Raw genomic sequence first — 27733 nt, 5'->3', positions numbered from 1 at the left:
ATGTTATCAGTTGCGCTGTGCGTTCTCCTTTTAAATTCATTCTCAGTAGTGCAGTCTTCCTCAGCTAATCTGGCTGAAGAACTTTCTTTCTTTTCCCCACTTGACGAAAGCCAAAATGTCAAGCTGTACTGGAACGTAGACACTGCAAAAAAGGAAATTTTCTTCACTGTTGAGGCGAAGACGACGGGATGGGTAGGATTTGGCATCTCCAGCGGTCAAGGCAAAATGGAAGGAGCAGATATTGTAATAGGATGGGTCAAAGACGGACAAACGTACTTCAAGGCAAGTAATGTAACGATGAATGCCGCATGAATGCCGCGTGCATCCATCTCACTTACTCCAATGATGATGTAATCATTTGGAACTGAACGAATGCTAAATAACTTGCCTTGCCCTTTTACAATTGAAATTGTGCGCCAGTTGCTTGACTAGTGAGAAAAAGAAAGACCACTCTCTATCACAACTGGCATACAAGCTCCATTTGGCCATTACAGTGTTCGGTGTAACCCCTCAGACTCGAACTCATAGAGGGGTATGATGTAATTAAAACTGACTAGCCCACTATAAAGTAGCTGCTAAGGACCAGAATATACTGGCGTTTGTGTTTTGCGTGGTTTGAATCCTTTTGATTACGTAACTATGTTGCCGTGACTTAAATCTTAAACCATGAAACAAATTTTAAAATAGTCATGGCTAAGCCTTACAGAAACAAAAGAAATAGTTGTATGGTGGCTATATGTTGCCTAATTTCTACAATTACGTAACAGCAACACATCTGAGATCGTACAGTGCACGCACATAACTACCAGTAAGTTTTTGGTGCCGTATTGGTTCATTTGTACTTTTTAGAGGGGGTCTGTGAGTAAATCCGCTGATGGTACCAGCCCCCCCCCATAAAAAAACAAACAAACAAACAAACAAACAAAACAAAAAAAACTGTCACACGCAAGCTAGATTACCTCGAGACCAAAACTATCAATAAAAACGTAATTCTTAGGCCACATACAAAAAGCAACAGTATTTCAAAATGCAAGTGTGTTTTATTTCATTTTGTTTCCCATAAAGAGCCAAAGAGCTATATTGATTAGTTTTTGCCATTATTGTGACCTAACATTCATTACATCTCTATTACATAATCCGAATCTTCATGAAGTGGTGACTGGCTGTTTTCCGAGAGTGCATGACCGCTTAACAGAGGTTAAACTGTATGATGTATTAGATTGCATTGTAATTGAAACAGTCTGTCGATTTGGATTTCGACAAGCAATTTCGTATATTGTCATTACGTTTCTTAAGTCAAATTCACATCACCTGAATTTCTGACGACTTCTGAACATAACCTGTGCGGCAGGCGTATAAGAATTAAAAGTGTAGTGCGTGAGATAAGCGAATTTGAGCCCTAACTGCTAGGCTATCTCGAACATTGCCGAAGATTCCCGAACATTTTCCAATGATTTCCGGTTGCAAAGGTCTTGGTCTAAACGCGACCTTTTCGCTTGTTATTCAGGACTAGACGCGACATTTAGTGCTGTTCAGGGGACTATTTAGGGTTGGAATGTTGACCTCAATTTTTTTACGTTTACATAATAGTTAATGAAAAAGAAGTTCGGAATTGTCTATCAGGCGTGAGAAATTATACTGTGTACGTTCCGGTCCGCAGGCGTGTGACTCAGGCATTATCTCAGCGTGTGACTTAGGCAGTTTTATAAATGAACTTTGCGTTCGTATATCTGAAAAAGCTTGTTGCACATTACAGGATCGACATGCAGATGGTCGCGTGATGCCAAATATCGATTCGCAGCAGGATTACGAACTGATATCTCTTAAGGAAGACAATGGAAAAACCACCATGAAATTTAAAAGAAAACTGGACACATGTGATCTTCAAGACAATAAAATTGAGGTGGGTACATTGACATGAGTGAACGTCTTAAAAATATCAAAATTTAGTTGTATCAACCAGGAGCCCTTCTGTATCAACTTAACTTGCCCCCATAAAGATCGAAATTAAAAAGCTTTTGGTAACCTAAATCTTTTCAGGGTAGCAAATTTACTTTATCAACTCATACAATCACAAGATTAATTTTTTTTGCCGGTTTCATTCTCCCAGAGATGCAAAGTTTCCAGGGTGTTTGAGAGAATTGAGGTGGAAAAGGGAGACTGGGAAAGAGGTAACCGAAGACTTAGCAATATGATTTGTCATGGAACAAATACCTGTTATCATTTGTCGTAAAGAATTGTCCAATTTATGCATCTAGATGGTGAAAAAGTAGGCGAAGAAAATTTACGATGCGGACGACTTAGTTTTTCATCCTCTCAAAAATTTTCTTTTCGCTGTCGCTCACAGTGGCTCTCAGACACTCTTCTGTTCAAGTGAAATGGTGGTCGAGACCTCGACGACACTTTCAATTTAATTTTCAGACAGGGACAACAAAAGTGATCTACGCTTATCACCCAGAAGATCCAGCTTCAGAAAATTCCATTTTAAAGCACAGTCCAGGAAACCGAGGACAGAGGAGTGTTTATCTCCTAAACAACGCAAAGAATGAACCAGCTCTACCATCTGATACCGAAACCTTTGATATAAGGCACAACAAGGTAATACTTTAAGTGTTATTTTTGATTACCTTGCTGTAAATTCCTTTTAAAAGCGAGCGTAAAATTTTAGTCGAGACTGGGCAGATACATAAGGTTTGCTTTGACGGTTAAAGGTTAAATTTCAAGCAGTTTGATGGTTGACGGTTGATGCAAGTTTCTTACACAAATGTGACGTAATTTGCTTTATTATATAGGAAAGAAAAAACTTAAAATTTTCATGCTACACCTAACCATTTCGATTTTGATCAAACATGGAATTAAAGATTTTAATTACTGATTGAATAATAACTTCCTTATTCTCTGGTTTCGATAACGTTTTAATAGCTCCATGGGTACATGTTTTGCAGCCACTGCCTAGCGGTTACCCTATGGCTTATTTTGGTGCATTAATGATGTCACGCGTAGATTCACTGAATAGGAATCGTAAACGTATGAAATGCCAATAGTTATAACTAAGTCGAAAAGGTTATCGTCGAGCACTGATTTGCCTAGATCTGGTCTAGGTTTATTTAATTCCTTTCCAACTCCGTTGAAAAGGGGACCGAACGCTCACACATCTCCACAATGGTATATTTAGGGGTGCCCAATTTTGGGGTGTTATGACTTAAACTGTTCGACATTTCCTGGGCTTTCTTTTATTAAGACCACCTTGTTGTTATGGCAAGATTTAATTGTTATCAAGAGAGGATAAAGGGGCTATCCTCTCTTGTTATTAGGAATTGGCTTTCACGGTGACACAGAGGTACAACGCGCAGGCGCTCTTCCAGCATCTAAACTGCGCGTGTACGCGTAAACAGTCACTGATCGATTTAGTAAAGACGCGTACGGGGCGCGTTTACGATGATGAAGATGTTCCCGGTATAACGATGAATATTCTATGTACCGGCAAAAGTTATAATAAAATGTACAGGACAGAATCCCGATGTAACGATGACAGCTTGGCGGACCGAACGTAAAATTCATCCCGATACAACGAAATTTTCAGTAAACAGACACAATGGAAACGTGAACTTGATTAGTATAGAAAAACTCGCAACTTCAAATTTTTAAGTTTACTTTTGTTGTACTTGTACGATTCACATGTACACCACAGAATGTACCGTGCAAACTTTGAAAACTTCTAGTGCTTTGCAAACCGTTTAAGGACATTGCTGCGTACTTGAAATGTTACGTTTGCGAATAATTTGATAGTCATTACAAATTTAGTGAAAAAAAGTACATTTTAGGTATACCCCAATATAACGATATTTTTCGGCTGTTTTACTGCCATATCGTTATATCGGGAGTTTCGATATAACGATATTATTTTATTGCTCCCTTGGCATATCATTAAATCGGGATTGTGGTGGCCCCGAGAGAGCCTGGCTTTATCTGGTGTTTGTTTTGTCCTTGTTTTGTGTTTGTGTCCCGCTGTCCTTATACTGGTCGACCCCAGTGGTCGTACTTCGAGAGGTGCGCAGCGCATTTGCACCGTACTGTATATGTGTCCGCTTAATTTGGCGGTGGGACTCGATCCCCCATCGAATTTGGCGTCTTGTTGATCCCCGTGTGTGTCATCTCACTTGTTGAGTGGGACCGATCTGTACTGAAGCCATTCATTTACCCTACTTAGTGGCTGCTGTTCACCTAAAACACGTAGTGACAAATAAAACGTCATTTAGAAGAATACTTTCTCAAGTTGAGTGTGCCAATAGTATGATCATTGCGTGGCCTATGTCTAGAAATGAGTAATTACCAGAAAATCTCACTTAGTCAAAACCCAGTCAACAGCCTATTGGCTTCAGTATTGCCACGGTTTAGTCTGGAGCGGAACAAATTACCAGCAACGGATTTCTTCTTGTGGACAACATAAAAGAGACTGTATCTTTTTATTTTTATTTTCATTTTATTTTTTATTAAAAGCTACCCAGTAACATTTTAAACCCGAGCAGTGATACCACCAGTATTTATTTTGATAACACTCAATCTTCCTTTTCTAATACCTTTTATAAGAAATCTAGGTTAAAATCCAAAAAAAAGCTTTTTCAGGAGTAGAAGCTGATCTGGAATGACATACCAGCAATATTAAGAGAGCTTCCAAACACTTTAAAACGAAATTCCACTCTTTCCTTGTTGACATTCTAAAAAAGCATGATGACTATATGAACCTTCCCAATTTCTTCAGCTTTAAAAATATATAAGTTGCTTGATTCGAATTTATTTCAGTATTGAAAGTGATGATTACAATACTTGCATGGTGTAAGCAATTATATGTTAAATGTAAAATTAATTAACGGAACTTGGTGTATTAATTATGTCGAAGTGTCCTTTTTATAAGTTTAGTTTACGTTACTATTAATTTTTTGTTACTTTGGTATTACGGACTGTTCGGCCTAGATTAGCCAATGCTACCAGCGGGTCGGTCCCTTGTTGTTGTTGTATTTGCAAATATTATGATGCTTATAATTAAAAAGGTTGAGTTTGAGTTGAGTTTGAATTCCTCGTGTACGTAGACGCAACCCAAAAGCATGGTCAATCTGAATTGAAAAAGCTACACAATGTTTTTGATTATTTATATTTATTTTTGTGTTTTAGACTGCCCTTCCCAGTGATGAAACTAGCTACATGTGTGGTGCTTTTGAAATCCCTAAACTCAATGAAACTCATCATATCGTAAAGGTGAGATCCAGAACAGAGTCGAACCAACTTGTATCCAGTCTGTGGCTTCTGGCTTGCTCGCTCTTTTCTTCTTTATTTAAATTTGACTACAAACGGGAAGGGAACTAACCTTTGGCTTACTTTTATTAACTTAGATTGAACCTGTTATCCAAGCAGGCCACGAGGGTGTCGTTCACCACATATTAGTGTACGAGTGCAGTGATGATTTTCCAAAGCACCTATTGAACTACACTGGTTTATGCTATGCTTCAAATATGCCTCCTCAAATTAGAGAATGTGCTGGGCTCTCAACCATGATTATTGCTGGTTGGGGTATAGGTGGACAAGTAAGTAGCTATAATGATCTTGATAAATAAATAAAGATTGCAAATTCTAAGCTCAGTACCGATGCAGTCATGGTCATGAACATGAACATGAACATTAAGGGGAGAACTGCTGCATACAGGGCCCAGGTCCGTAGCTTCTTGAAATGTGCATCTCATGTTAGATGAGTGTTCAGTCGATCTACTACATAAAAGATTCTCTATTCCATTCAGAGTATGAAGCTCTTTACATGCGACCTGGACGAGAATAAAGCCAAAGAAAACTAAGACAGGATTTTAACAACCCCGTATTGCTCCATTGTTACCGGTTGCGCAGTGAGATGCGCACTATCCAGTGTCCCCTAGACCTTCGGTTTTAGCTGCGACATGGGACATGTGTGATCAGACGGTTAATTACTCCATTGAGTTTTCTACGCCACGTTACGCATTAACTGAGACAGTTACTCTACTAGAAGAAGTTTTATTCACACAACAGGTCTTCAAATCTAGAACAGTACAATCCACCGGGCGACGTCGTTAAAGTAACAGCTAAGCGATTTTGGCATGGGAGTGCCCCGTCATCACAAGAGTTGGGAAAATAACAAGGATACTCTTAATCAGAATCTTTATGTACTAGGAAGCTTATATTCTGATATTTTCGTCAAAGCGGTTGTGCAAGTGAACTGCGATCATGATTCAGCTAGTGAGAATAATTATTTCTTTTAATCGTCAGCAAAACGTTGGCAACAACATTTATATCCGTTCTGACCTATGGTCACTGATGACCAATTTGGCCTATGTGATTAAATATGTTAGAGAATATTATTATTTTTGGATAAGGAAATGTTCGATATTTCAAACGCTGTTCCTTTCCTCAGATACACCTTGCTCGACTTGTTCGTAGGCTGATGTGGTGGAGAAAATTGCTGGGGGAACTCGAACACCTAGGGCTGCAGAATCAGCGTTTAGTTTCTTTCCAGTAACTATTAGCTACATGTGCTCGACCGCCCTATGTTCACTCTCGGGTCGGTGGACGGGTACAAGAAAAATAGTAACAGGGTGAAAGCTGAAAGAATTTTCATTCCCTAATAGCATTTTGTATCTTTTCAAAAAGGCATTCAATTACCCGGAACACGTTGGATTCGCCATTGGAAAAGCCGACAGTCCCAAGGTCGTCGTCCTCGAAATCCACTATGACAATCCTCAGAATTTGGAAGGTAATGGAAACTTATATGTATTTAATTTAATTAAGTCATCCCTGGTGAAAACTTCTTCTTACGCCAATCCCGTACGCTTAACTCTATTTGTCGAAAATAGTCTTGCTGAAAGATTTTCTTTCAAGGGCTCTTAATAGTACAGATCGGTTAGGCTCACAAGATACTCTGACCAAGTATTACCAGCGGTAAGATTTTGGTCTGAACAGATGTGGTCTATTTTCCCATTGTGATTCTGTCTATTAATTAAATTCTTTTATATAATTATTATACTTACTTAATCACTCATGGTCAGTTTGACGATAATGGCAACAATCACGTACACAAACGGCGCCCACACAATTTCATACAACAAAGTTGCAAATGACAAGGCCTATCAGATTTTTTGAGACATTATTTGGTTTCTCAGAGCTCAGTGGCGAATTGGAAATGGGTGGAACGACGGGGACGAGGGCTGGGTGGGTTAGGGCGGTGGAACCCAGTTTTACGGTGTCACTAAATATAACTGACATAAAACGACAAGGGTTGGAGTTCATGTCTGTCCCTTATGGATAAAAAATACCTTTTTATATACTCAATATTTTAATTACGGAACCGTTTACACACGTTTACAAGCAGTTATGGCAAGGAAAGCGAAAACATTGGTTTATCGTAAATCTTTTGACTCTTTTGACTTAAGGAAGCCGAAGCATTTCCTTGATGGGAAATGAATTATAGATTGTTAGTTTTTGAAATGTTTACGTTTCCCAGAAGACCTCAAGTCCCTCAAATCTGGTAGCTGTTGTTTTTCTTTAGGAATGATTGACAGTTCTGGGCTGCGGTTTCACTACACCAAACAGCTACGAAAATACGAGGCGGGAGTGCTGCTGGTTGGAGCGGAAGTAAATTGGGCGATGTCAATTCCGCCAAAGCAGACAGACTGGAAAATAAACGGCTTTTGTAGCCCAGATTGCACGCAAAAGGTACCGCGATCTACCTATATTTGATCTTCTAATTTGTAGCTGCTTTTTTTATATCTGTATTTATCGCTTTCATTGCGCTATTTTGAGAAACGTTTGGCATTAAAACCCGGTTAACCTCGGCCGACTTATCTTAATATATAGATTTAGCCAGGGCTAAAAGCGAAGCTCTGGTTAATAATACGTGTAAACTAAAAAAAAATAAATCTTGTTATGCTAAACAGGGGACGACAATGAAAATGGCTTCAAGACTAATAGATCTAATTAGCAAAAAAACAAATTGCAGGTGCAGCACACTTTTTCTTCTAATTAGCAAAAAACAAATTTACACGTGCAGCACGCTTTTTTGTCTTTCCCTTGCCGTTGTTTTGCACGACTACAACGCTGTTTTGTACGACTAAAACGTCAAACTTCCTAGTTACACACTATTTTTATGGAGAAATTGTCGTATGTGCTTACCCAATATTTTGTTTCCAGTGTTCATGTTCGCTTTTATTTTTCACTGCCGCTCATTTTCACCTTGCTGGCAGCTAGCATTTCTCATTTTCTCACCGCCGCTCTGAATTTCCATGTTTTTCTTCCTACGAATTTTCAATAACTCGCTCTAGCTCTTTCTCTGTTATCCACGTTAGTGTACACATAAAAAATAACGCCGAAAAAGACACGACTTTTTTCTTTCTAAAAGTCCGGGCGGCCATGTGATTTCCTTCCAATAAATCCTTGAGTTGCATTTGGCTTCCCATACCTGTTGATTGAGTTATTTTACATTGGTATGCCTGTGGTGCGGACGGACGGTCGCTCGCTCGATCGCTCGCTCGGTGTACGGTCACGTGATTAACAAATTTTCTGGGATGGGTAGATTACCACATTTCCTTAGCTATGGGGCTCCGCCCACGCGCGCGCTTCGCGCGCGGGTGGAGCTCCGCTAATATGAAAAATGTATAAAATATTATTAAAAGCGCAGTCTTGATTGAAAACTGAGAGCTGTCAGTAGTTTCAGGCCGTCATGCCCACTATAAAAGTATCAGTTCTGACGTTATGAAAAATCGCTTTCTCCAGATTCTAAATCGAATATCGGAGATGGCAGCTCAATACGAGTCCCACGAAAACAAGACTGGCACACACGTTTGCATAATTTTCGTACTTAAAACATAGTAAATCATCTTCTGTTTGCATAGGACACAAACTTACTACAATTGGTTGTTTTCTAGTGGTGTTTCTCGTAAGAAAACGAGGGAGGAGAAAAATAACATCATCTTTAAACTGCTGGTGAAAGCAAATTAAGCGTTTTTTTTTTGGCGGCGAATGAAGGGTTCTTCAGTAGTTAACAAAGACCAATGTCTGATAATCATATATCTAAAAATCTTTTAAGGGACTGAAGAAAAGCAAGTTACCTGAGGGAGGAATCAACGTCTTTTCGGCGTTACTACATACCCATCTAGCTGGTAAGTCTTTTAAAAACGAGCCGAGCATGGTGTGCCATTTGACAAGTCGAAAAAGTCCATATTTATCTGAAGAAACATGAAATACAGTGTGCTTGATTAAGTTAACCCAGTAATGCCCAAATCTAAACCAGTCGAAAATGGATCCGAAGATCAGTTTGGCTGTAACTGATTTCCGAAAGAATCAGTATTTGAAGCTCCCGAGCGTATATAAATGTTGTTGCATAATATGAAATAATAAGGGGGGATTCTAGCGATCGTCAACAACTTTTCTGTTTTCTCCCTATTGTTTTCTTACCGGTTGGCAGCTTTTGCTAAAATTTGCGAAACAGATGCGCTCATGAATTGCTGAATACATATATTATTTGCTTCTATTTGACGTAGATATTAAGTTTGGTCATTAAGGGGTTGACCATTTTACTTCTTAGGTGCGTAAGAATTTTTTTCCCAAAAGGCTGGTGATATATATATTTTTTCCTGTTTAGTATTACGGTGAAAGATTTTTTTCCAGAATTATACTCAATGAAAAACTTTTTTTTCAAGCATAGGAATTTCTTTTCGCTAGGTATTTCCTTGCATGATTTTTTTCCCCCCGAAATCAGTCTACGGGATATATATATATATATATATTTTATTTTTTTTATCGGAAATCACCCATATCCACCCACCCTCAATAGTCAAATGGCCAGACCCTGAATGCTTTATTATTTTTAAGGGCGTAAAGCATTACTTCGACACATTAGAGGTGGCGTGGAACTTCCTGAAATTGTGAGAGATGATAATTATGACTTCAACTTTCAGGTGAGTTTCACAGGAAATTGAGCTCAGTTTAAGTGAATAAATAAATAAATAAATATAAACAAATAAATATCATATTAATTCTGAAATGTACGTGTCAGTCGGAAGATGACGTTGTTAACTAATGTTGACGATTTTCCTTAGCAGGAAAAGCACTTAGCCAGCCCTTCGGTGTCTTTGTGGTGCCGAAGGCTGGTGGGTGACGCAACCCGAAGCGTTGATAGTTACCGCTTTCATGCTAAAACCAAATGCAATAAATTGCTTTCTTATGCACACGCATGAGCTTATGTTAACCAAAACCCACATAGGAAGCAAACACTATACGACACATCAACTTACCCACAATATTAACAGCGTTTAATTCATTGAAATTAGCCACGTGAACCAACTTGATGGCAGGGGATGAAACATGGATTGGGTCTCAATTAATATCAACACCTTCGATCATTACCCACCCAGCCCATGGAAAATTGTGACCTCACCACCTACCAATCTATGTCCCTTACTCATTCCCCGGGGAAGGGGGGGGGGGGAGGGTACATCCAGAAAAAAATGGGTAGGGGTGTGCGGAAAGCTTCCTGAAACCCTTACCCTATTTCAGACCAAAATCTGTGATTTTCCCTACCCTATTTCAGACCTGATCAAAAATTTGATACTCTTCTTCAGACCTGACCCTTAAATCAATACCCTTTTTCAGACCTGCCTTATAATCAGTTCCCTTGGTCAGACTGATGTTAAAGGCAATGTTTATACGCTTTTATCAACTGTTCACATACCCAATTCAAGACTAGAGTGCACAAACCATACCCTATATCAGACTAAAATGGTCAAAATTGATACCCTATTTCGGACCAAAACGGGTAAAAAAGCAACCGCACATACCTATATAGCCTATATAACGGAGTACATCACCCCCCCCCCCCCCCCCTCCCCCGGCTCATTACTAACAGCAGTTAGGGTTCTTTTACGTGTCCGGTTCTCCAAGTCCTGACCCTATTTAAGACCCGAAAATTGATATTTTCCATGCCCGTTCTCAGACCTGGCGTAGGCAGAAATTACGTTGTCATTACTTAGATTAGAACAGCAAGAAAAAGATTAACACTTAAAATCCACCTCGAATTCGCACATTAATTTTTCTTTCTATTCATTTGGAATTGAAACGGAAAGTACGTTCATGCATTCCCTCGAAACTCGCACCCGAATTCAGTCCAAAATAGGCCAATTCTATACCCGTTTTCAGACCAAAACGGCGTAAAAACCATACACTCTGGGGTGGTGCGTACCTATAAACCAAATATATGGGAGTACCCCGCACCCTCTCCCCAGGGCCTTAAGTGGCGTCGTACGACCAGAAGGATTAACAGCAAAATGACGTCACTTTTTCAAGTTATAAAAAAGGTTGTTTGTGTCAGCGGGAATAAGCAGTGCGCCTGGAGCCATCCAGAATTAAGATAGGGACAGAATTGCATAATTTTTAAAGTGTTTTATTATTTTTAACAGGAATATCAAGTTTTGAATAAGGAGATCTTTGTTGCTCCGGTAAGAAATTATAGTGTGTGTAATTCTCTTGCATGCAGGTTTTGTATCTTGGCCCATTAGTCATAGACTATTCCAGCCTCTTTACCTCGGAGGCTTCAAGATTTACATTGAAATTTCTATGCATGACTTACTATTTTAATACTGTTTGATTTCTGAGGTATTTTTTAATAAATGTTATCTCAAATTAAACCTCCATTTCAGAGTGAGATACAATATTGATATTCACATACGTGTAAACAGCATCCTATTTTATCCTTGCTCGTTCATCTTTTCTCTTATAGGGTGACGCCTTAATAAACGTCTGTGGTTATGACACCAACGATCGGTCTTCGGCGACCATTGTAAGTTAATTATAAAACAGTACAGGTTTTTAACGGTTTATGGAGACATCCCAGAACACTACGCCAGTCAGCAAATGCCAGAAAATGCTCCTCAGAATTTCAGGGGAAAGTATCCTGCGTCAGTCATCCAGACCCTGAGATAAGTGGGGCCCGGTCTCCCTTCGGTCCTCAGTTTGGTCTTAAAATCAACCTAGTTTGAGTACAGTTGAAGTTCTTTATGTGACTTTCGCTATTCGTTGGCCGGCTAAAATACAATATTAGCTAGAGGAAATCTTATTGCAATAATTTGCAGTCAACTCTTATACTTTTGACCATTCGTTATACCTCTTTGTCGTCTGACATAGAGTAGTTGGCAGTCAGGCATTTTTTATGCGGTCCAGTTGTGATCATTCTTAGATCTACTTTTATAATCAACCAGTTCTATGCATTTAGTTCTTAAATTCTTTAGGTCTTAACAATCTTGGTCTTACCTTACCACGGTCTTCTATGTTAAACTCCTCTTATTTGCTTCAAATGAAAAATGAACGGGACAAAAAACAATGATTATCTTATTACTCTTTCACCGGTCCTTTTTGATTAGCTCTTTTCTCCGTTTTTTTTTTCTAGGGAGGTCTTTCTACTTTGGATGAAATGTGCATAACGTTTGTTATGTATTACCCCAAAGTCAACTTGACAAAGTGCACCTCAAGTGAATGGCCAGCGTATTCGAGCTGGACTGGAAAATATGTCAAGTATGCATTACTGAAATAGCTGACAGAAGTTTTAAATTATTAAAATGGACTTAAGTAGTGTGGTCCTTTAATTGCAAATCACTAGCAGAGGCTAGTGTTGACAGATTTTTATCGATAGGTGCAGCCTGGAGCACATAGGCTCTTGGTGCTGGGCTTCATCTCCGAGTTCAGTGTAGCTGGCCATTTCCGAGTTCCAAAAGTACTCACTTTTTTTTTTTTTAAATTGAGGCCAAGAGCAGAAAATTTCATATGAAAGCAAGTTTTGTTGGGAACGAGGCTGTGTATGAACAACTTATTGTACTTGCTTCAAGTATGCACCTGTCTCAGAATAAATGAATGGCATATCAAATGAACCGATTATTTTTTGCTCAGAGAGGATTTAACCGCTCCAATTTGATGTATCATGATCCGCGAGATCTCAGATCACTGATCCTGATTGGGATCAATACAAAGAAACGAACTCACTATGAGATTTTGTAAACCCTCGACGGTCATTAAATGAAAATCTGTTTGATGAGAAAAGTTAAAACACTTTCCTACAGTACATGAGCTTTAAGAGCAACTCTCTTGAATTTATGTAGACTGACAAATTTACATGTATTCGCTCCACTCTTCATCTTGCAATTCGATGGCTTACGTTTAACGTATGACTAGCATCAACCGCACTTATTTTATAAGAGAGCTATTCTGGATTTCAAAAACATATGATTACTTTGTGTCTTCACGATATTTAATTTGTGTCATCGTTTGCCTTCTTATTTCAGAAATGAGGGCGAAACGCGAGAGCCAGGTTTTTGGACAGATACTGTCAACGAGGGATTAGCGAAGGCTTACAAAGATAGTGACCAAGTTAACATCGTTTGTAAAAGCCGCGGCATGCCTCAGGTAATTTTTCTCAGTTATCACTCTCACCTCTATTTGCTATCCTTTCTGTTCATCTGTTGACCGGGGGGGGGGGGACGGTGGTGGTTGCCACCCCACTAAGGTTTTCTACTTTTTTTCCTAGACGATAAAACATCAGCACCTGACGTCATAAGTAGCAGGTGGTCAAGCCATTTTTGAGTAAAAATGCATGTTTTTTCAACTTTTTCCAACAATAAAAGTAAAACCTGTGGATAAAATAATGCAAAGTAATTATTTGTGTTGTTTTACAAGTTAAGCGCAAAAAATTATTAATTCTCAATGTTTTTACTTGAATTCTAATTCTTTATAAAATCCAAGATGGCGACCATGTTTGATGACGTCACAGACTTTTAGCAGCTCCTCCACCCATAAAATATACCTCATTTTGTAGAGAAGATGAAAGGCTTTCCACTGAAGGCAAAATCGTTTCGAAATACTGCAACATATCAAAAACTCAAGGGGGGGGGGGGGGGGGTCCATAAAGCCCTCCTCCTTGTACCACGGTGGGGGTATGATTTTGTGTGTACGTTCGAGGCCAGTTAGCGAACATATATGTAGTGATGTGTCTCACACGCCTTGTTTTAAACTATACCACTGAGGTTATAAAAGCATCACGAGAACAGCAGTGAAAACAAGCTCTCCAAGAATATCAAACATTGTCTGGACGAGTTTTCCCGGTCCAGATTGTCATGAGAAGCCACCCATCATAATTTGTAAAAAAAAAGCAAAACACAAACAAACAATTAAACAAAACAAAAATAGATGGGCTAAGTGCAAAGTTGAGGTCAGTGTATATTCCAGGCAGGTAATGGCAAAGACTCGTTGCTAAATAAATCTAATAAAAAATAGAATTTTTACCTGATCAATATTCGTCTCCTTGTTTCAGAGTGATTTGGTCAAACCTAAGCCCGTGATCATGACACCTTACCAACCAGAATCTAGCTGTAAAGTGGTAGGATCCGTTGGCAACAAAGCAGTTTTTCCTGTTCACCTTGGTCTCCTTATTACAGCCATATCCCTGCTTGCACTAACAGTCTGAGGACCGTCTGCATGTGTTGCTGTTTTAGCTTGCTACACGTTTTTAAAACTTCTCTTCACAAGGATCGGCCTGTTGTTAAATTTCTAAATTAAACGTTTCGTTGCTTGTTAATGTTGTCAAGGGCTGACATATAAATTAAAAAAAAAACGCTTGTAATAAAAATGCCCATCTTCAGGAGTGTTTTCATTTTCATCAAGGTGCGTTTGAAGTTCGGGAAAATAATGATAGAGGTTGTATTACTTAACCGAGATGCGTGCGCAACTTCCCGAAAAACTTGCTAATCGTTCTATCTATGCCAAAGCCGAGTTAAAAATGGTAAAACAATCTTAATACTGGCCTTTCTATTGCATTATTTTTACATAAGCTCGGATTCCTTTGTTCTTTTTGGGGGGAATATATTACATAACCCCCGAATCAATTGTCTGAAAAGCTGGGTGCGGCTTTGATTGTTTGAAGGGAAGAGCGGGGCTAACGAACAGCTAATTAAAATGCGAGAGGATTATGTATAATGTATTAATATGCAAGGGGGATAAGTCACTTATCCCCCTTGCATATTAATACATAAGTAACTTATCCACCTTGCATATTAATACATAATCCCCTCGCATTTTAATTAACTTTTCATACAGAACAAATTTTTACAAATGCTTATTCTCTATTTTCCAATTGCCCATAATACACTCTGTTTGCCCCCCAAATTCTGCATAAACCATTGTTTTTAAATGCTCCTGGGAGTATTGCATTTTCCCAAGAGCATTTTAAGACAATAAGTTATGCAAAATTTGGGGGGCAAACAGAGTGTATTATGGGCAATTGGAAAATAGTCAATTGGAAATATTAGACACGACGCTACAATTACTAAAATTGAGCTGCGTTTCTTTTACACCACATTCACGGATTTTCTTAGTTGGGGGTTCGTCGATTTCCGAAATTGAACAGTGTCTTTAAAATTCTACGGTTCCACGAAAGTGTCGCTGTCATGGTAATGTGTTCCGTTCTTTAACCAGTCATCCCAAACTCGTGTACTCCATGAAGACATCTTAGTTGACCTCTTTGTGTTTTGTGGTATTCTTGCTTCATTCCTCGACTGAATTTCCTTGCAGTTCCAGTAGTGATCCCTCACCCGGAATCTTCTTTATCTGTAAACATGCAGGTCGTTCGAAAGATCCTCGGTGCGAAAATTGAAATTGTCAACTGCTTGCTCGTTGTCTGCACCTGCAAATGAAGATTCAAAATTGTTTTCCGAAAGCTCAATTGTAGTACCGCCACTAAAGTTGCTTTAGTTTGTCTTATAAACGGTTCTACTTCTGACTCTGAATCGCTCGACACTGCATGCTTGGCTCTTTAGGTTGTTTCTAGCATTCACTAAGAACAACTAATTCGAAATGCGACTTTGAAAAACTAACATCATTAAAAGGCCGAGAAACTTGTGAATGCCGACATTGCCAGCATGGAGTGTTCAAAAAAAAAAAAAAGAAAGATGAACAATAGAGACATTTTTCGTCAATGTCTTTTTGCAAACAGGGGTCTTTTTTGCATCAGCATGCGCGACCGCTGAACAAGCGATGTGCATGGAGGATCACCACAGGGTTTGCCTTCATCAAAATGGCGCGTCTCAAAGCTATCATAGCGATTATTTTGCTCGTTGGTCTTGGCGAATGTGCTCGTGATTTAACAAAATGTGTAGTTTGCAAAAAAAACTCTAACATGGTCTTAACGAAAGCAAAGTAGACCGGCTTTAACATACACGAGCTACTATCAAATTTCATCTCCCCACTTGACCTGGACAACAGCGCGCGTATATGTAGTGCCTGGAGGATTGCGCTGACCTCATCAAAGTCTAATCAAAGTGCAGAAACGTTTGTTGATGTAAGTAAACACTCTCAATTTTCTTTGTTTTGAAATGGGAAAGGAAGAGAAATATTTTAAAAAAACATAGTGAATTTCAGCGAGTGGGTTCGAAGTGCTCGAAAGCCGATGTTCAGTTCAGCAGTGAATTAATATATGTTCTACAATTTTCCCAGCACTTTAAAGCTACAAAATTAAGAGCACACGAGACGTAGATTAGTCACCTGGTGAGATGTTAGTGGTAGTCACTCTGTATGTCTCGAACAATAAAAAAAAATGAATTTCAATGAGACACAGTCAAAACTGCATTCAATAGGACCGAAATTAAAGTCCAATCTTGTGACCGACTTTGATGAAACAAACGGTTAGGTTTCCTAAGAAGTACAGTAAACATGTGATGCCGACCAAAAGTTGAAAATCATTAGAACATTTAAGTTCTGGCTAAAAGCAAATTCCTGTAAAAGATGCGTTACAATGTTAATCCACGCAAAAACAAGGAGTTCTACAATTTTCCTACAAACAAACTTTGTATCGCTAAAATACTTAAGGCAAAAACTTTCTATTCCAACTGAAAACGGCGTAGTAGTCGCCCGCTGATCGTTATTAATCCACTCCCGAAATATGGCTAAATCAGCTATTAACAAATTATTGACAGAAATCCTCTACGGCATCGAGAAACTGATTTACATCCGATTTATAGACAAACACAAAATAAAGAACATTTTGCTCAATAGCTACGCATCAGCAATGCATTCTATGCCAAACTTTGCGGTTCTTAAAGGGGGATCAAGACACGAGTCGAGCGCCAAACAACAACAAGCAGCCATGTTCGTTTCAGACATCCTTGAGAAACTTGCTCTTTCACCTTGTTCAGCACATCAGTCTCCACTTTAAATCAACAGATCTTTACTTATTTTGTACAACGAAGGTCTTTCCTAAGTTCCTGAGCACTACCATTTCAATCTCAAGCAAGTTTTCAAAGTGAACAATTTGGCTTCCTATGACTATGCAGTACGGTCGCTGTCACTGGTCGCGTACTCTTTGTTGTGCTCTTTGACAAGTCAGCGGTCGCGCATGCTCATGCAGAAAAGACCCCTGTTATTTTTGCATCCCTTGAGGAATCCTCGCCATGCAAAAATAAGCCGCTTATCGGCCTTCAGCTCTTGGTTATGTGATTTATTCCCCTCGTGCGTTGCCTTCGGGCTGCACCCTTGGGCAACGTACGAGGGAATAAATCACATAACCCCTCGCTTCAGGCCGATAACCCTTAATTAATTTTCTTCTTACTTGTGTTTTGAATGCCATATGTTTCATTAGGTTTTCGGTGAGTTTCTTTGGAGACGAACGATCATTTTTTTTTATGGTGCTTGAATTATCAAGGCTGTGCAACTTAATGAGTAATTGAGTAAGATGTTTTGTGTATATGATCCTTCAAGCCTAAGATTTAAAGATACCTCAAGATCAAGATACCTTCCGTTTGTACCACTAACCTTGTCCTGGCCTAGTGAATGCAATTTTATAACATGTGTACCCAAAGAGTCAGTTAGCCTTGTATAAACAACTAGGCTTCATAACCTCATAACCCTCCTCCGCATAAGTACAGTTTTCATTCAGGATCTTTTCATGCACACTTGGCATTTTAGGTTCTAGGCAAGTTGTTTTTACATGAATAAAGCGAACGAGGGCAAGCAAGTAACTGAAACTGGGTATAAAATGCAGTAGGCTCCTTGTATGGAAAGACAAGCTGAAATTCGAACTTTTTTTCTTACCCCTGCTGAAGTCATAAAATAGATAAATGTAATAAATTTTAACCATAAATGTAATAATTATAAAAATTCTTGTGAACGCGAGCGCATTTCGTTATTTGTGGCCACGAGTGATGTTTGAAAGCTTTTACAATTGCAGGAGCCATTTCATACGGTTCACTACAATTTTGTCCGGCTGGCAACTCTCCCCATGTAAGATAACCCGAGACAGAGTTGGATTCGGGATTGTACGGATTGTATGGATTTCTACGCGGGTTTTTACTTGTAGATTTTTCAGCAGTAGGTTTTCTTGGCCTTTTAACGACTTTCAAGACTCAACGCCAAAAAGTCATGTTCCTGTATAAGTCTGAGTTTCACTGGCAAAGCAATGCATTTCTATGGTTTGATTTCCAAACTCGTGGTTTTTCTTAATTATCAGACGAAATTTTTCGCGGAAAAATTTATAAAAAATATTCTAAAGGAAATGAAGAATGCATTGAGTTTGAGACAGCAACAATTACAAGTGATTATGTAGTACACAGTCACGTGTGTATTTCATAAGATCAGTTGCAGACAAAACGAATTGCACATACTCCGAAAAAACGAACAGCACTTTTATTTTTCTTTAACTCTAAAAGGGTATACAGAGATTTTTCCTGAGCTACTATTTTGAAGCGACTCTCCTGTGTTCCACAATCGATTTCTTGTTATTAATTTATATTTGATGACAGTAGTGGACAGTAGTGGAAGTTTGTTAAAGGGGTGCATATAATGCTGTTTCCTCAAAAAAAAAAATGCTTCTGCTAAAGGACCCAAATGAGCTGGGATGCTACAACAAACACGACACAAATGGATGGATGAATTTGTCTGTTATTAATGTTTCTGTTGAGAGCTTTTTACTGTATCCAGATGAGCCCCTTGTGTAAGTTGTACATCATGGAAGAATTATCAAGCAGAAACTGATGCATTAAACAAGAATGTGGTTCAATACATAGGAGAAGCTGGTCTCAGTCAACATCCTTCATGAATGAAATGTCTCACAAATTAGCATATCAACAAATGTAGTATCCACAAAATGGTATCATTTAGGAATAAATGCGATTTTTTTGCAACAGAAGCAAGGATTTATTTAAAAGGTGTATTGATAACGTTCGATTTCGTGCTATTTTGGGGTTGGGGAGTTAGCCTAGATTTTCTTTAAAACGCCAAAATGTTGTATTTTTTGCATAATGAAATGTAAACAAACAGTGTACCATCAAAGTAAGGTGAAAAAAACCAGAATTCACACCGATTGCTGTTATTTTTTTGTTTCTATAACTAAATGATAGAATATTCTTATTTTCAAAACACAATCTTACTGGCATCATTATATTGATTTAAATTTATAGTTTAAGTGCGTGTATTTTATTTCCCAATGAAGACGTACCGGAGAAGAAGTCTAAAATTACTGCAGAAGGCGATTTTTCACAGCCTTCATCGAAGCGCCATTCATTCGCGGAAGTATTCTTAGTTTCATTAATTATTAACTTAATCTGGGGGAAAGGCAACATTTGGAGATAAACAAGCCAGAGAAAGGGTGTAAAACAGGTTCACGGCAGAATGGACACTTAATTAACCACTGTATTCCTGAAACGATTAAGTTCGATTTTAGAGTTATACTATTGAGAAGAATTAAGAGCGACGGTCAGGAAATATCGACCATCGAGTGGCAAGAGTTGAAAAATCTATTGCCTTCATTTTTGGTCCATAAATAGCGTTTAGGTAAATAAGTAATCTGATGTAAGTTGTTCTCTCAAAAAGCCTTTTGTTTTCGAGAAAAGTGAGAATATCAGTTTTCGTGCCAGTGGTCAGAGTCTCAAAATGGCCATATTTTCAACCCGAAATTTGCTGACGTCAACTCTACTCGCGTTCGCAAATAAAGCCACAAGGAGAAATTTGGACACTTTCCATCAATAGAACAACTATTCTTCTTTTACTAGAAGATACTTTCAAAGCAATATTAAGACTCGTTGAACTAACATAATTCAGAAACGAAGAACAGGTTTTTAGGGTGACAAAAACTTTAATTTAGTAGTGGTTTTCTGCGGCATTTTTCTTCATGTGGTATAGTTCCAAATTTTCCTGGCCCTCGTTGATTCACACATTTAGAAATTCATCTAAAGCATACCTGAGAATTGGCTTGGGTTCCTTTAGGCAGCCTCCAAACGAAAGCATCAAAGTCCGGTAAAAATAGTAAAGCGTGACCAAAATAACTTATTTAACGGCTCCAAGTTTCCACGATCGTAAATTAAGAAGACGAAATATCTTCCTGTTCCGTCATCCTTAGAGAATTACCATTGTTAAAGTCTATATTTTTCGATAAAAAGTGAGTACCAGAAAAAGTGCGTGTCGTCTGACTTTTTCTTCTTCAAAATACGGGCGTCTGGAACACCAGGAATCCAGAATAGGAACCGGAACGGGAAAACCGGAACAGGAACAGGAACCGGAACCGGAACCGGAACCGGAACCGGAACCGGAATAGGCATAAGAAAAGAAAACATGTGAAACGAAATACGGAATCAAATTATGGCCGATATTAATGCATCACCATAGTTCCGCATGTCAAGGAAAATGAAAATGAAAACAATTTTTACCTCTAGCAAGAAAAGGTCGAGTACAATAAATGGTTTATAATGAAAGCTTATACTGACAAATATAAACTGGAACATTAACAGAAAGTGACATCCCGTGGATAAAAACATAGCTGGAAGGGGAAACGGAATGAAAAAAACCGCATGTCGGATGAAAAGACTTGACTTACCTTAGTTAGTAATGACGAAGAGGTGATTAAAAACCGACAGGGTCAGACAATGCCCCCATCACCTATTCTCCAAGACTTCGTTAATAATTCCGGTATAGATACCCAAAAATATCCTTTTCGAAAAGGCCATTTTGTCTCTTTTGGGAAAGAAACGGGAGTGTTTCGCCCAAACAACAGATGATTAATGAAAAAAAAGCAAGGAGATGTGAGAGCCAGTAAAATTCGCGTCAATAACATCAGTTGTAATTCATTAGTTTACTTGGTATTGCGACAAAATGCAGCGTGATTCGCACGAGAATAAAGTTTTCACCAAAAATATTCTGTATTTTCCTCAGCTTCTTTTATCTTATTTTATTTTATACATGTAGCAGTACCCCAATATGGTACCCAAGGATACCCAAAACATGTGTGATGTGACTAATGATTTGGGTCCGGTGGGGATACCCCAAAACACACGGAAAACCCCAAATCAGTGTCACCAGGGGCCCGTTTCTAGAAAATCCCGGTAACTTTTCGGGCCCTAAATCCCTACTGAAATCAAAATCTCAAGAAAAAAAGCGCGGATCCTTGTTTACAGACCAAACAACGGGACTTTAAGAGCTCTACTTAAAAGTCTCCTGGCTCATTACAATAAGGAAAAAGTTATTGTAACAAAAGCAAACAAACGAACGAACGGGCATGCAATGAATTAAAATTGACAAAGACAGAATCGCAACCTAGGTCAAACATTAGCCATGATAACTGGGCTTGTAATAATAACTGTAAAGGAACAAAAGTTTCAAAACAAGAACACTTCTCTAGTTCAGAATTGTTTGTGACATCCAGATTTGATTTCTGCATGATTCTTCAACCATCCTGCAAACTTGTCTTTACATACAAAAACACAACCGTTTTTCGAAAAAATGTACTTTAAGCTGTCTTTCCCCCTCTATTTTTTTTTTAACAAATTAGGGAGTACTTTAACGAGGAATCATAATACACTTTGCAGATATGGTACTTTTAAGCGCTGACATGTAAAGAAATCAAAAGGCTTCTTCTACAAGGGAGACTTCGGTGAAACCAAACTCCTTCCGTAACTGCTCCGCGTGTTTCCACTGCAGGCCACTGAGCTTAACAGACAGCTGTTCCATTGAGAAGGTTGGGTTTTTCGCAAGAACACAAGACTTTTTCAAAAGATAATAAACATTCTGTGGCTGTACTTAAAAGGTCATGGCGCCTTCTCTTGTCTTGTACATCCTCAGTTCTTTACGGCACAAAACGACGTCAAAAGGCGCGGGGGGCACTACATCACTTGGGAGGCCGGTTGGTTTTGGTCTTAGAGGATGGTCACATCCGTAACACATGAAGGCTCTGGTTTCTTTTCTCCAAGTGCACGTGTAATGGCTTTCGGATGGGTGTGGCACGTCCACGCCTGCTACTCTCGGCTTGATAACTAGTGGTGTCTCTCGGAGTTGAAATGTCTCTTCGTCCGCCACGTCTTCTACTTTGGCCGGGTTTCTTACCAGATGATGACGGTATTCCTTCAGTTGCTGCGCGGAATAGGCTACTTTGCGAAGAAGTGGTCGTACACGACGATCTGACACCAAATGCTTCTGATACTGCCATTGTATGGAAAGCCTGTATTTTTCTTTCCTTTTGTGCTTTGGTCATGGTCATCCATTTTTCCCCTGGCACTACCAGATGTTGGCACTCAGGTCGAGCCTTGAAAGGTCCTTCACCAATTATTGACCTCTCGATGTTACGTTCTTGCTCTTCAGACATTAAATTCAGCTGATCAACAGTTTCAGGCCATGTTAGCTTCTTCTTCTCCATTCTCATCTTGATACGGTTATTCATAGATTCTGGATCATTGTTGAAGAAAAAGCTGTCGTCAAGCCCCACTTTTTCCCTCACACTGGAAATCATCCCGTCTTTCATGTCTTGCGCAACGTAGCTGAGAAAGTACCAGTAAAATTCTGCTTGGTCTACACTTGATAATTGCCTTGCATCCATTTCTCTTTTCGTCCAGACGGGATAAAACGATTCTAAACAGGCATCAAAGTCAGTGGCACAGGAGGAGTCGATAAGGCCAAGCTCTTTTCTTGCCTCGGAGCCAAAAATGTCGTCTATAAAGATTCGTTCACAAGCTTGGTCAACTCCAAGATCCCTCAACTTTCTGCGGATGACTTGCTCCACGTGGCCTTTGCAGTACACCATGGTAGCAATGGGAAATGAAGAGGAAAACCCTTTCCTAAGAGCGACGTCTCTGTCTGAGCCAATCGCCACGACGTTTGAGAGGTCACCATTCAGCGATACAAGTGACGATGAGAAGTACTGGTATGTTTATGCCTTCTTCTGCATATGAACCATTGTTGGCCCTTACAACGTTGGTGGCTTTCCATATTTCCTGTCTACCAAAAGAATGTGCTTATACGTAGTTGGAGTATGCACAGTATCTGAGGGGGTAGAAAGTGCGCGGTACAAAATCACACTACATCGTTCAGTTGCCTGTTGTTGGCCAAGAGACACGCTGGTTCAGGACTAACTTGCACTCGTCTTATAAATGGTGCAGAATCGTTTGCTTCAACACGGGACATCTTAATTAGCTCAGCAATTTGGTCTTTGTCTTTGTGAGGTTTGAGACTTCGTTTAACATCAGTTACCTGCTGTCTGATTTTCGGTAGGTCGCCGTGCGATGTAAATGCAATAATACCTCCCGCATCCTCAAACACCTCGTCATAGACTTGAGTGGGTCCCTTGTGGGCTTTCACCTTTTCTTTGATTGCGTCTAGAGTGCTTGGCTTACTGCGGTAGTAACACCTCTCGCTTTTCTTTGCATTTCCATGGCGTTGCCTTTGATTGGGTGCAGGTCACCATCAAATTCATAGCGAACAATTACGTGCGGAAGCCGCATGCCCCTGTTGTCGTATCCCTCGAGCAACTTCGTTTAAAATCCTTGTGTTTTTGATGCGTCCAGTAGGTTTTCTTGAGGTGCATCACATTTGCGTCATGTTTTCCTGAAGGTTTCGTTTTGGACAGGAAACGAGATCCAGTCTCAGTGACCTCGTAGTAGCCAAGATTCACTTTTCCGACGTGATGGAACGCTGAATATAAGACACTTCTGCTTTCTAAAACGAGGAAGAAATACCTTAGCCCAGAAAGATCGGTGACTTCGGTTATCGGACCGAATGCTAACTGGCAGAAATCGGCATCAAATTGAGATTTGTGATGTGATCCTTTATCATAACCTTTAAAAGATTACAAAGATTACAAAGACAGCTATCGTAAATTGTAAAGTGTATTACAAGTCGTCGGACAGAAAAATATTGCCATCCGCTGATGATAAACCGATTTCGAAACATGTGCTCACCTTGCCGTTGTTTCTTCTTCATCTTCGCTTAGGTCATGGCGAGATCTGCAAGGCAAGTCAGGTACAGGTTTGTGGTTGATCACCTCAACATTTCGTTTGAATTAACAGCTTTTTCCGCTTTTTACCTTTTCTTCTCTGGACTCCTTTCTACTTCCATGTTCCCACGCGGTAACGACTAAGGAGGAGTTCCAATGTCAATCATTTTCGTAAGTTGTTCCGAAGCGAAAGTCAGAGGCTTGGCTCCAACTTTATCGAAAAAATGGATACAATATACACACGTGTGACAAAAAAACGGTTATCATACCTTAAATCCGCATGAAACTGGTCTTGTATTTGAGGAATATTAAAGAAAAAGCTGCATCTACTATGAGAATTACCAAAGATCATTTGACTTGTTTTTAGGAGGGAAGGGAGGGATTACAAAAAATATATTGTATGTATACAACCCGACGGCAGGAAAAAATTATTGCGAGGAGTTAATAGCCCTATGTTAAAAATGACAAAATAAGGAAAAAAATTATTGCAGTGGTAGGCTGGGAATTAATTATTGTCCCAACCACCCCCACCCCTCCTCCTCTGCAAAAGGGTCCTATTAAGAAGTTTCTAAAACATGTTAAGGTCGGCCTTTCCAGGTCTTTTTCTAAAACATGACGTTCTTGTTCCTGCTCCTGTTCCTGTTCCCGTTCCTATTCCAATTCCGGTTCCTCTTCCTGTTCCGGTTCCTATTCCGGATTCCTGCTTTTCCAGACGCCCTCAAAATCTGTCGGGATCGAAAATGTTACTCGTTCAAGAATTGCGTTGCGTTACTACCGTGATTTAACGGCTTCGTCTCTTCAAACGTACGTTTTGTCACGTCAGTCACGAAACAGATTGTCACGCAGAGTCGCCGTCTGGTAGGGGTTCAGCGTTTCAAAATGGCTAAAATTGACCCAGTTTCACCTTCTTACCCCACTCTTTGATTGGAAAAAGGAATTTTGCAATGGGAAAACCTACAAGAAGTACAAGAAACGAGCCTCTAGGCTGTAAATATCTACTTTTGTGCGTTTCGAAATTGGAAGCTTACAAAGTACAAATCTAAAATTGACAATCCGGGCATTTGGGTGTTCTGTTCTGTTTTTGGGTGTTCAAATGGACCGCCTAGCTTTTTAAAAATTTGTCGGTTCGGTCGAAATTTGACCAGCGCAGTGTGAAACTAAATCTCGCTGTATTTAGTTACTTATCATTATTATTTTACTGCTATTATTTTCCGTCTAAAAACAAAGCAGTCCGGTCACGTATCGCCGTGATGTTTCGATTGTTGCTCAAATTTGGTTAAAAGTCATTTTGGCTCAGCTGCTGAAACGAGCAGCGAAGATGAAAAGCAAGAATATAATTTCTAGGCAGCAACTGCGTAGAAACATACATGATGAAATTTATTCACTGCTGTCAACAGTACGTTTCTTTTCATGGATGGGGGAAGGACTTATTAACTGATTTGCACATGACAAATACTGGTCACGTAATTTCCACGAAAATACGGAACACGATTGGATCCGCCATTCTAAAAAAACACACACCACTTAAAAACAATTCTTGGAATCAGGAGAACAATATTGAATAGCAGGACTTCACTTTTTTGCTTTGATTTGCAAGAGCTAGGCGCTGTATATTTTCAGAAAACACATTTTAAACTATCGGGCATTCAAAGAATAAGGTGCCTCCATAGTGAAGATTACAACTGGTCATACTTTTTGCTCGCACAGAGAGACGGTAGTGGTTTCACTTTCTTACAAACAGAAGATGGCCTTTACTACTTATATTTTTAAGGAAGATCTCGCGAGACTCAAGAGAGACGCCGATCCTTTGAGAGAAACCGGTGGGAGTTTGTACGGCCAGTGGACAAGCACTGGAGACCCAGTCGTTCATGTTGCAATAAGCAAGAGTGGCAAGTATGTGGACGGTGTTGAAACATTCTTTTTCAAAAATTACAGGCTGTGCCACATCGGGGAATGGCGTGTAGCAAACCCTGATCATCGTACCAGAGAAGAACTTCTATCTAAGTACAAAGGGACCAGACCAGCAAAAAGATTTGTCATTCTTGAAGTGACTGCAGAAGCGGCCTATCCTTTTCTTTTCGTCGACGGAAAGTCACACGGGGAAGGGAGAGTTGAAGCGCTTCAAGGAGAAAATCTGTACAATAAACTGGAACTGCACTGCACGCCAACTCTGAATTATTCGCCGGGAACCTCGGGGACACAACATCGATTGCCCGCGACTGGACGGGAGATGCGAGGGAATCCGGTTTATGTCCGATCCAACCAGCCACCTGTGTCACACTTTCAGCAGTACCCGGTACACACTCGACAACCACAGGTTCAAGACGCTCTCACGTCTTCGAGTCAGTGGTACGCCAGTGAGAGTGGACAGGAAAAGCTCAAGCACGTATTTCTGATGTTAAAAGATATGGCCATGAGGGAAGAGGTGGAGATGAGTCGGGATACCCGTAATCACGACATGTCGATGTCCTTTATAGACATGTATCGCAACAGCAAGTGGGAAGTGAAATTTTCTGCTCATTTTCCCCGTGATGGAGCATTGGTGACAAACAAGAGTCAAGCATTAGTTCATGTTCCCTATCGCACCAGTGGTGGTGAAAGTGTGGAGAAAGCGGTGGAAGATATTAAACGTTACATATTGAGGCAATGAAAAACAATGAAACAATTAGCGTGTTTGGGAGTGACCAGGAACCCATAAAATGGAGCCTCCATCTCCCATACAAGCCCTTGGAGTCAACCCTTTCCCGAGTAGATTTATAATTAGAACGGTTCCCAAGGGAGACTTCGCGCGCCGACGGTGGGAAGCGCCAATCACAACGACGAAATGACACTGCTTTTGTACTTCATCAAACAGCAGAAAATTCGGTGTTGACAGGCCAAACACAATCATACGCTAGTGAAACGCGACTTAAGCGTTTTCATCCCTCAGAGATTTTCTTTCTTTTCTTTCTAGCGGGTAGATTATACTGTGGAGAGTTTTAAACTCTGACTATGTTAATCTTTATTTTGGTTGCTTGTCTCACAGTAAGAGGCCTTGAAGCTGGTCTGTTACATGCATAATGATTAACTACTACCTGCAGTCTGTAGTTCTGACACGATTCGTTTTTTTGAGCGTTAAGGTTCTTATTTCGGCAATATGACTCAATATTAATCAAATTTCTAGTTTTTCAAGGCTTTTTTTTCCGAAATGCCTTTACCTGAATAAATACTTGTAGTCCTTGTGGTTGTTTTGTCCGTCAGCTAGTGTGATGATTCCCTGCTATGTCTTGTAACGTCAGGCTCAGCCATTGTTTTCTCGCAAAAAAGTGATCTACAGATGCGAATTTGAAGGAGACATTTGAGCCTAAACTTCTACATTAACTGCTGAGAATTGTCCTGTTAGTCAGTCATAATTCTTTTGGCGCAGATACAATCCATTTTGTTTTATCTTGA

At 39.6% G+C, this 27733-nt stretch overlaps 2 protein-coding genes across 2 annotated transcripts; both read left to right on the top strand.

Moving 5' to 3' along the window:
- On the top strand, positions 1 to 14524 carry LOC140948871 (DBH-like monooxygenase protein 1 homolog). The gene is made up of 14 exons (XM_073398139.1): positions 1 to 282; positions 1757 to 1903; positions 2422 to 2598; positions 5173 to 5256; positions 5391 to 5582; positions 6673 to 6775; positions 7568 to 7734; positions 9104 to 9176; positions 9889 to 9974; positions 11472 to 11510; positions 11792 to 11851; positions 12458 to 12582; positions 13347 to 13467; positions 14372 to 14524. Exons 1-14 carry the CDS (start codon positions 1 to 3, stop codon positions 14522 to 14524), a joined length of 1809 nt encoding a protein of 602 aa, XP_073254240.1.
- An 11332-nt stretch (positions 14525 to 25856) lies between these two features.
- Positions 25857 to 27521, top strand: LOC140947492 (uncharacterized). The gene has a single exon (XM_073396602.1). It carries the CDS (start codon positions 26046 to 26048, stop codon positions 26949 to 26951), a length of 906 nt encoding a protein of 301 aa, XP_073252703.1. The 5' UTR covers positions 25857 to 26045; the 3' UTR covers positions 26952 to 27521.
- Positions 27522 to 27733: the final 212 nt, after the last annotated feature.

Source organism: Porites lutea, chromosome 9, assembly GCF_958299795.1.
Source record: "Porites lutea chromosome 9, jaPorLute2.1, whole genome shotgun sequence".
Classification (NCBI taxonomy): domain Eukaryota; kingdom Metazoa; phylum Cnidaria; class Anthozoa; order Scleractinia; family Poritidae; genus Porites; species Porites lutea.
The sequence above is the reverse complement of the archived record's forward strand: the minus strand, read 5'-3'. Positions and strand labels throughout refer to the sequence as shown.

Bases quoted from the DNA above. Each gene is read 5' to 3' on its own strand.
- LOC140948871 (XM_073398139.1), top strand. From the start codon at position 1: ATGTTATCAGTTGCGCTGTGCGTTCTCCTTTTAAATTCATTCTCAGTA. The intron at 11,511-11,791 runs GTAAGAAATTAT...TTTCTCTTATAG, and splicing joins AGGAGATCTTTGTTGCTCCG to GGTGACGCCTTAATAAACGT. The intron at 13,468-14,371 runs GTAATTTTTCTC...TCCTTGTTTCAG, and splicing joins AAAGCCGCGGCATGCCTCAG to AGTGATTTGGTCAAACCTAA.
- LOC140947492 (XM_073396602.1), top strand. From the start codon at position 26,046: ATGGCCTTTACTACTTATATTTTTAAGGAAGATCTCGCGAGACTCAAG.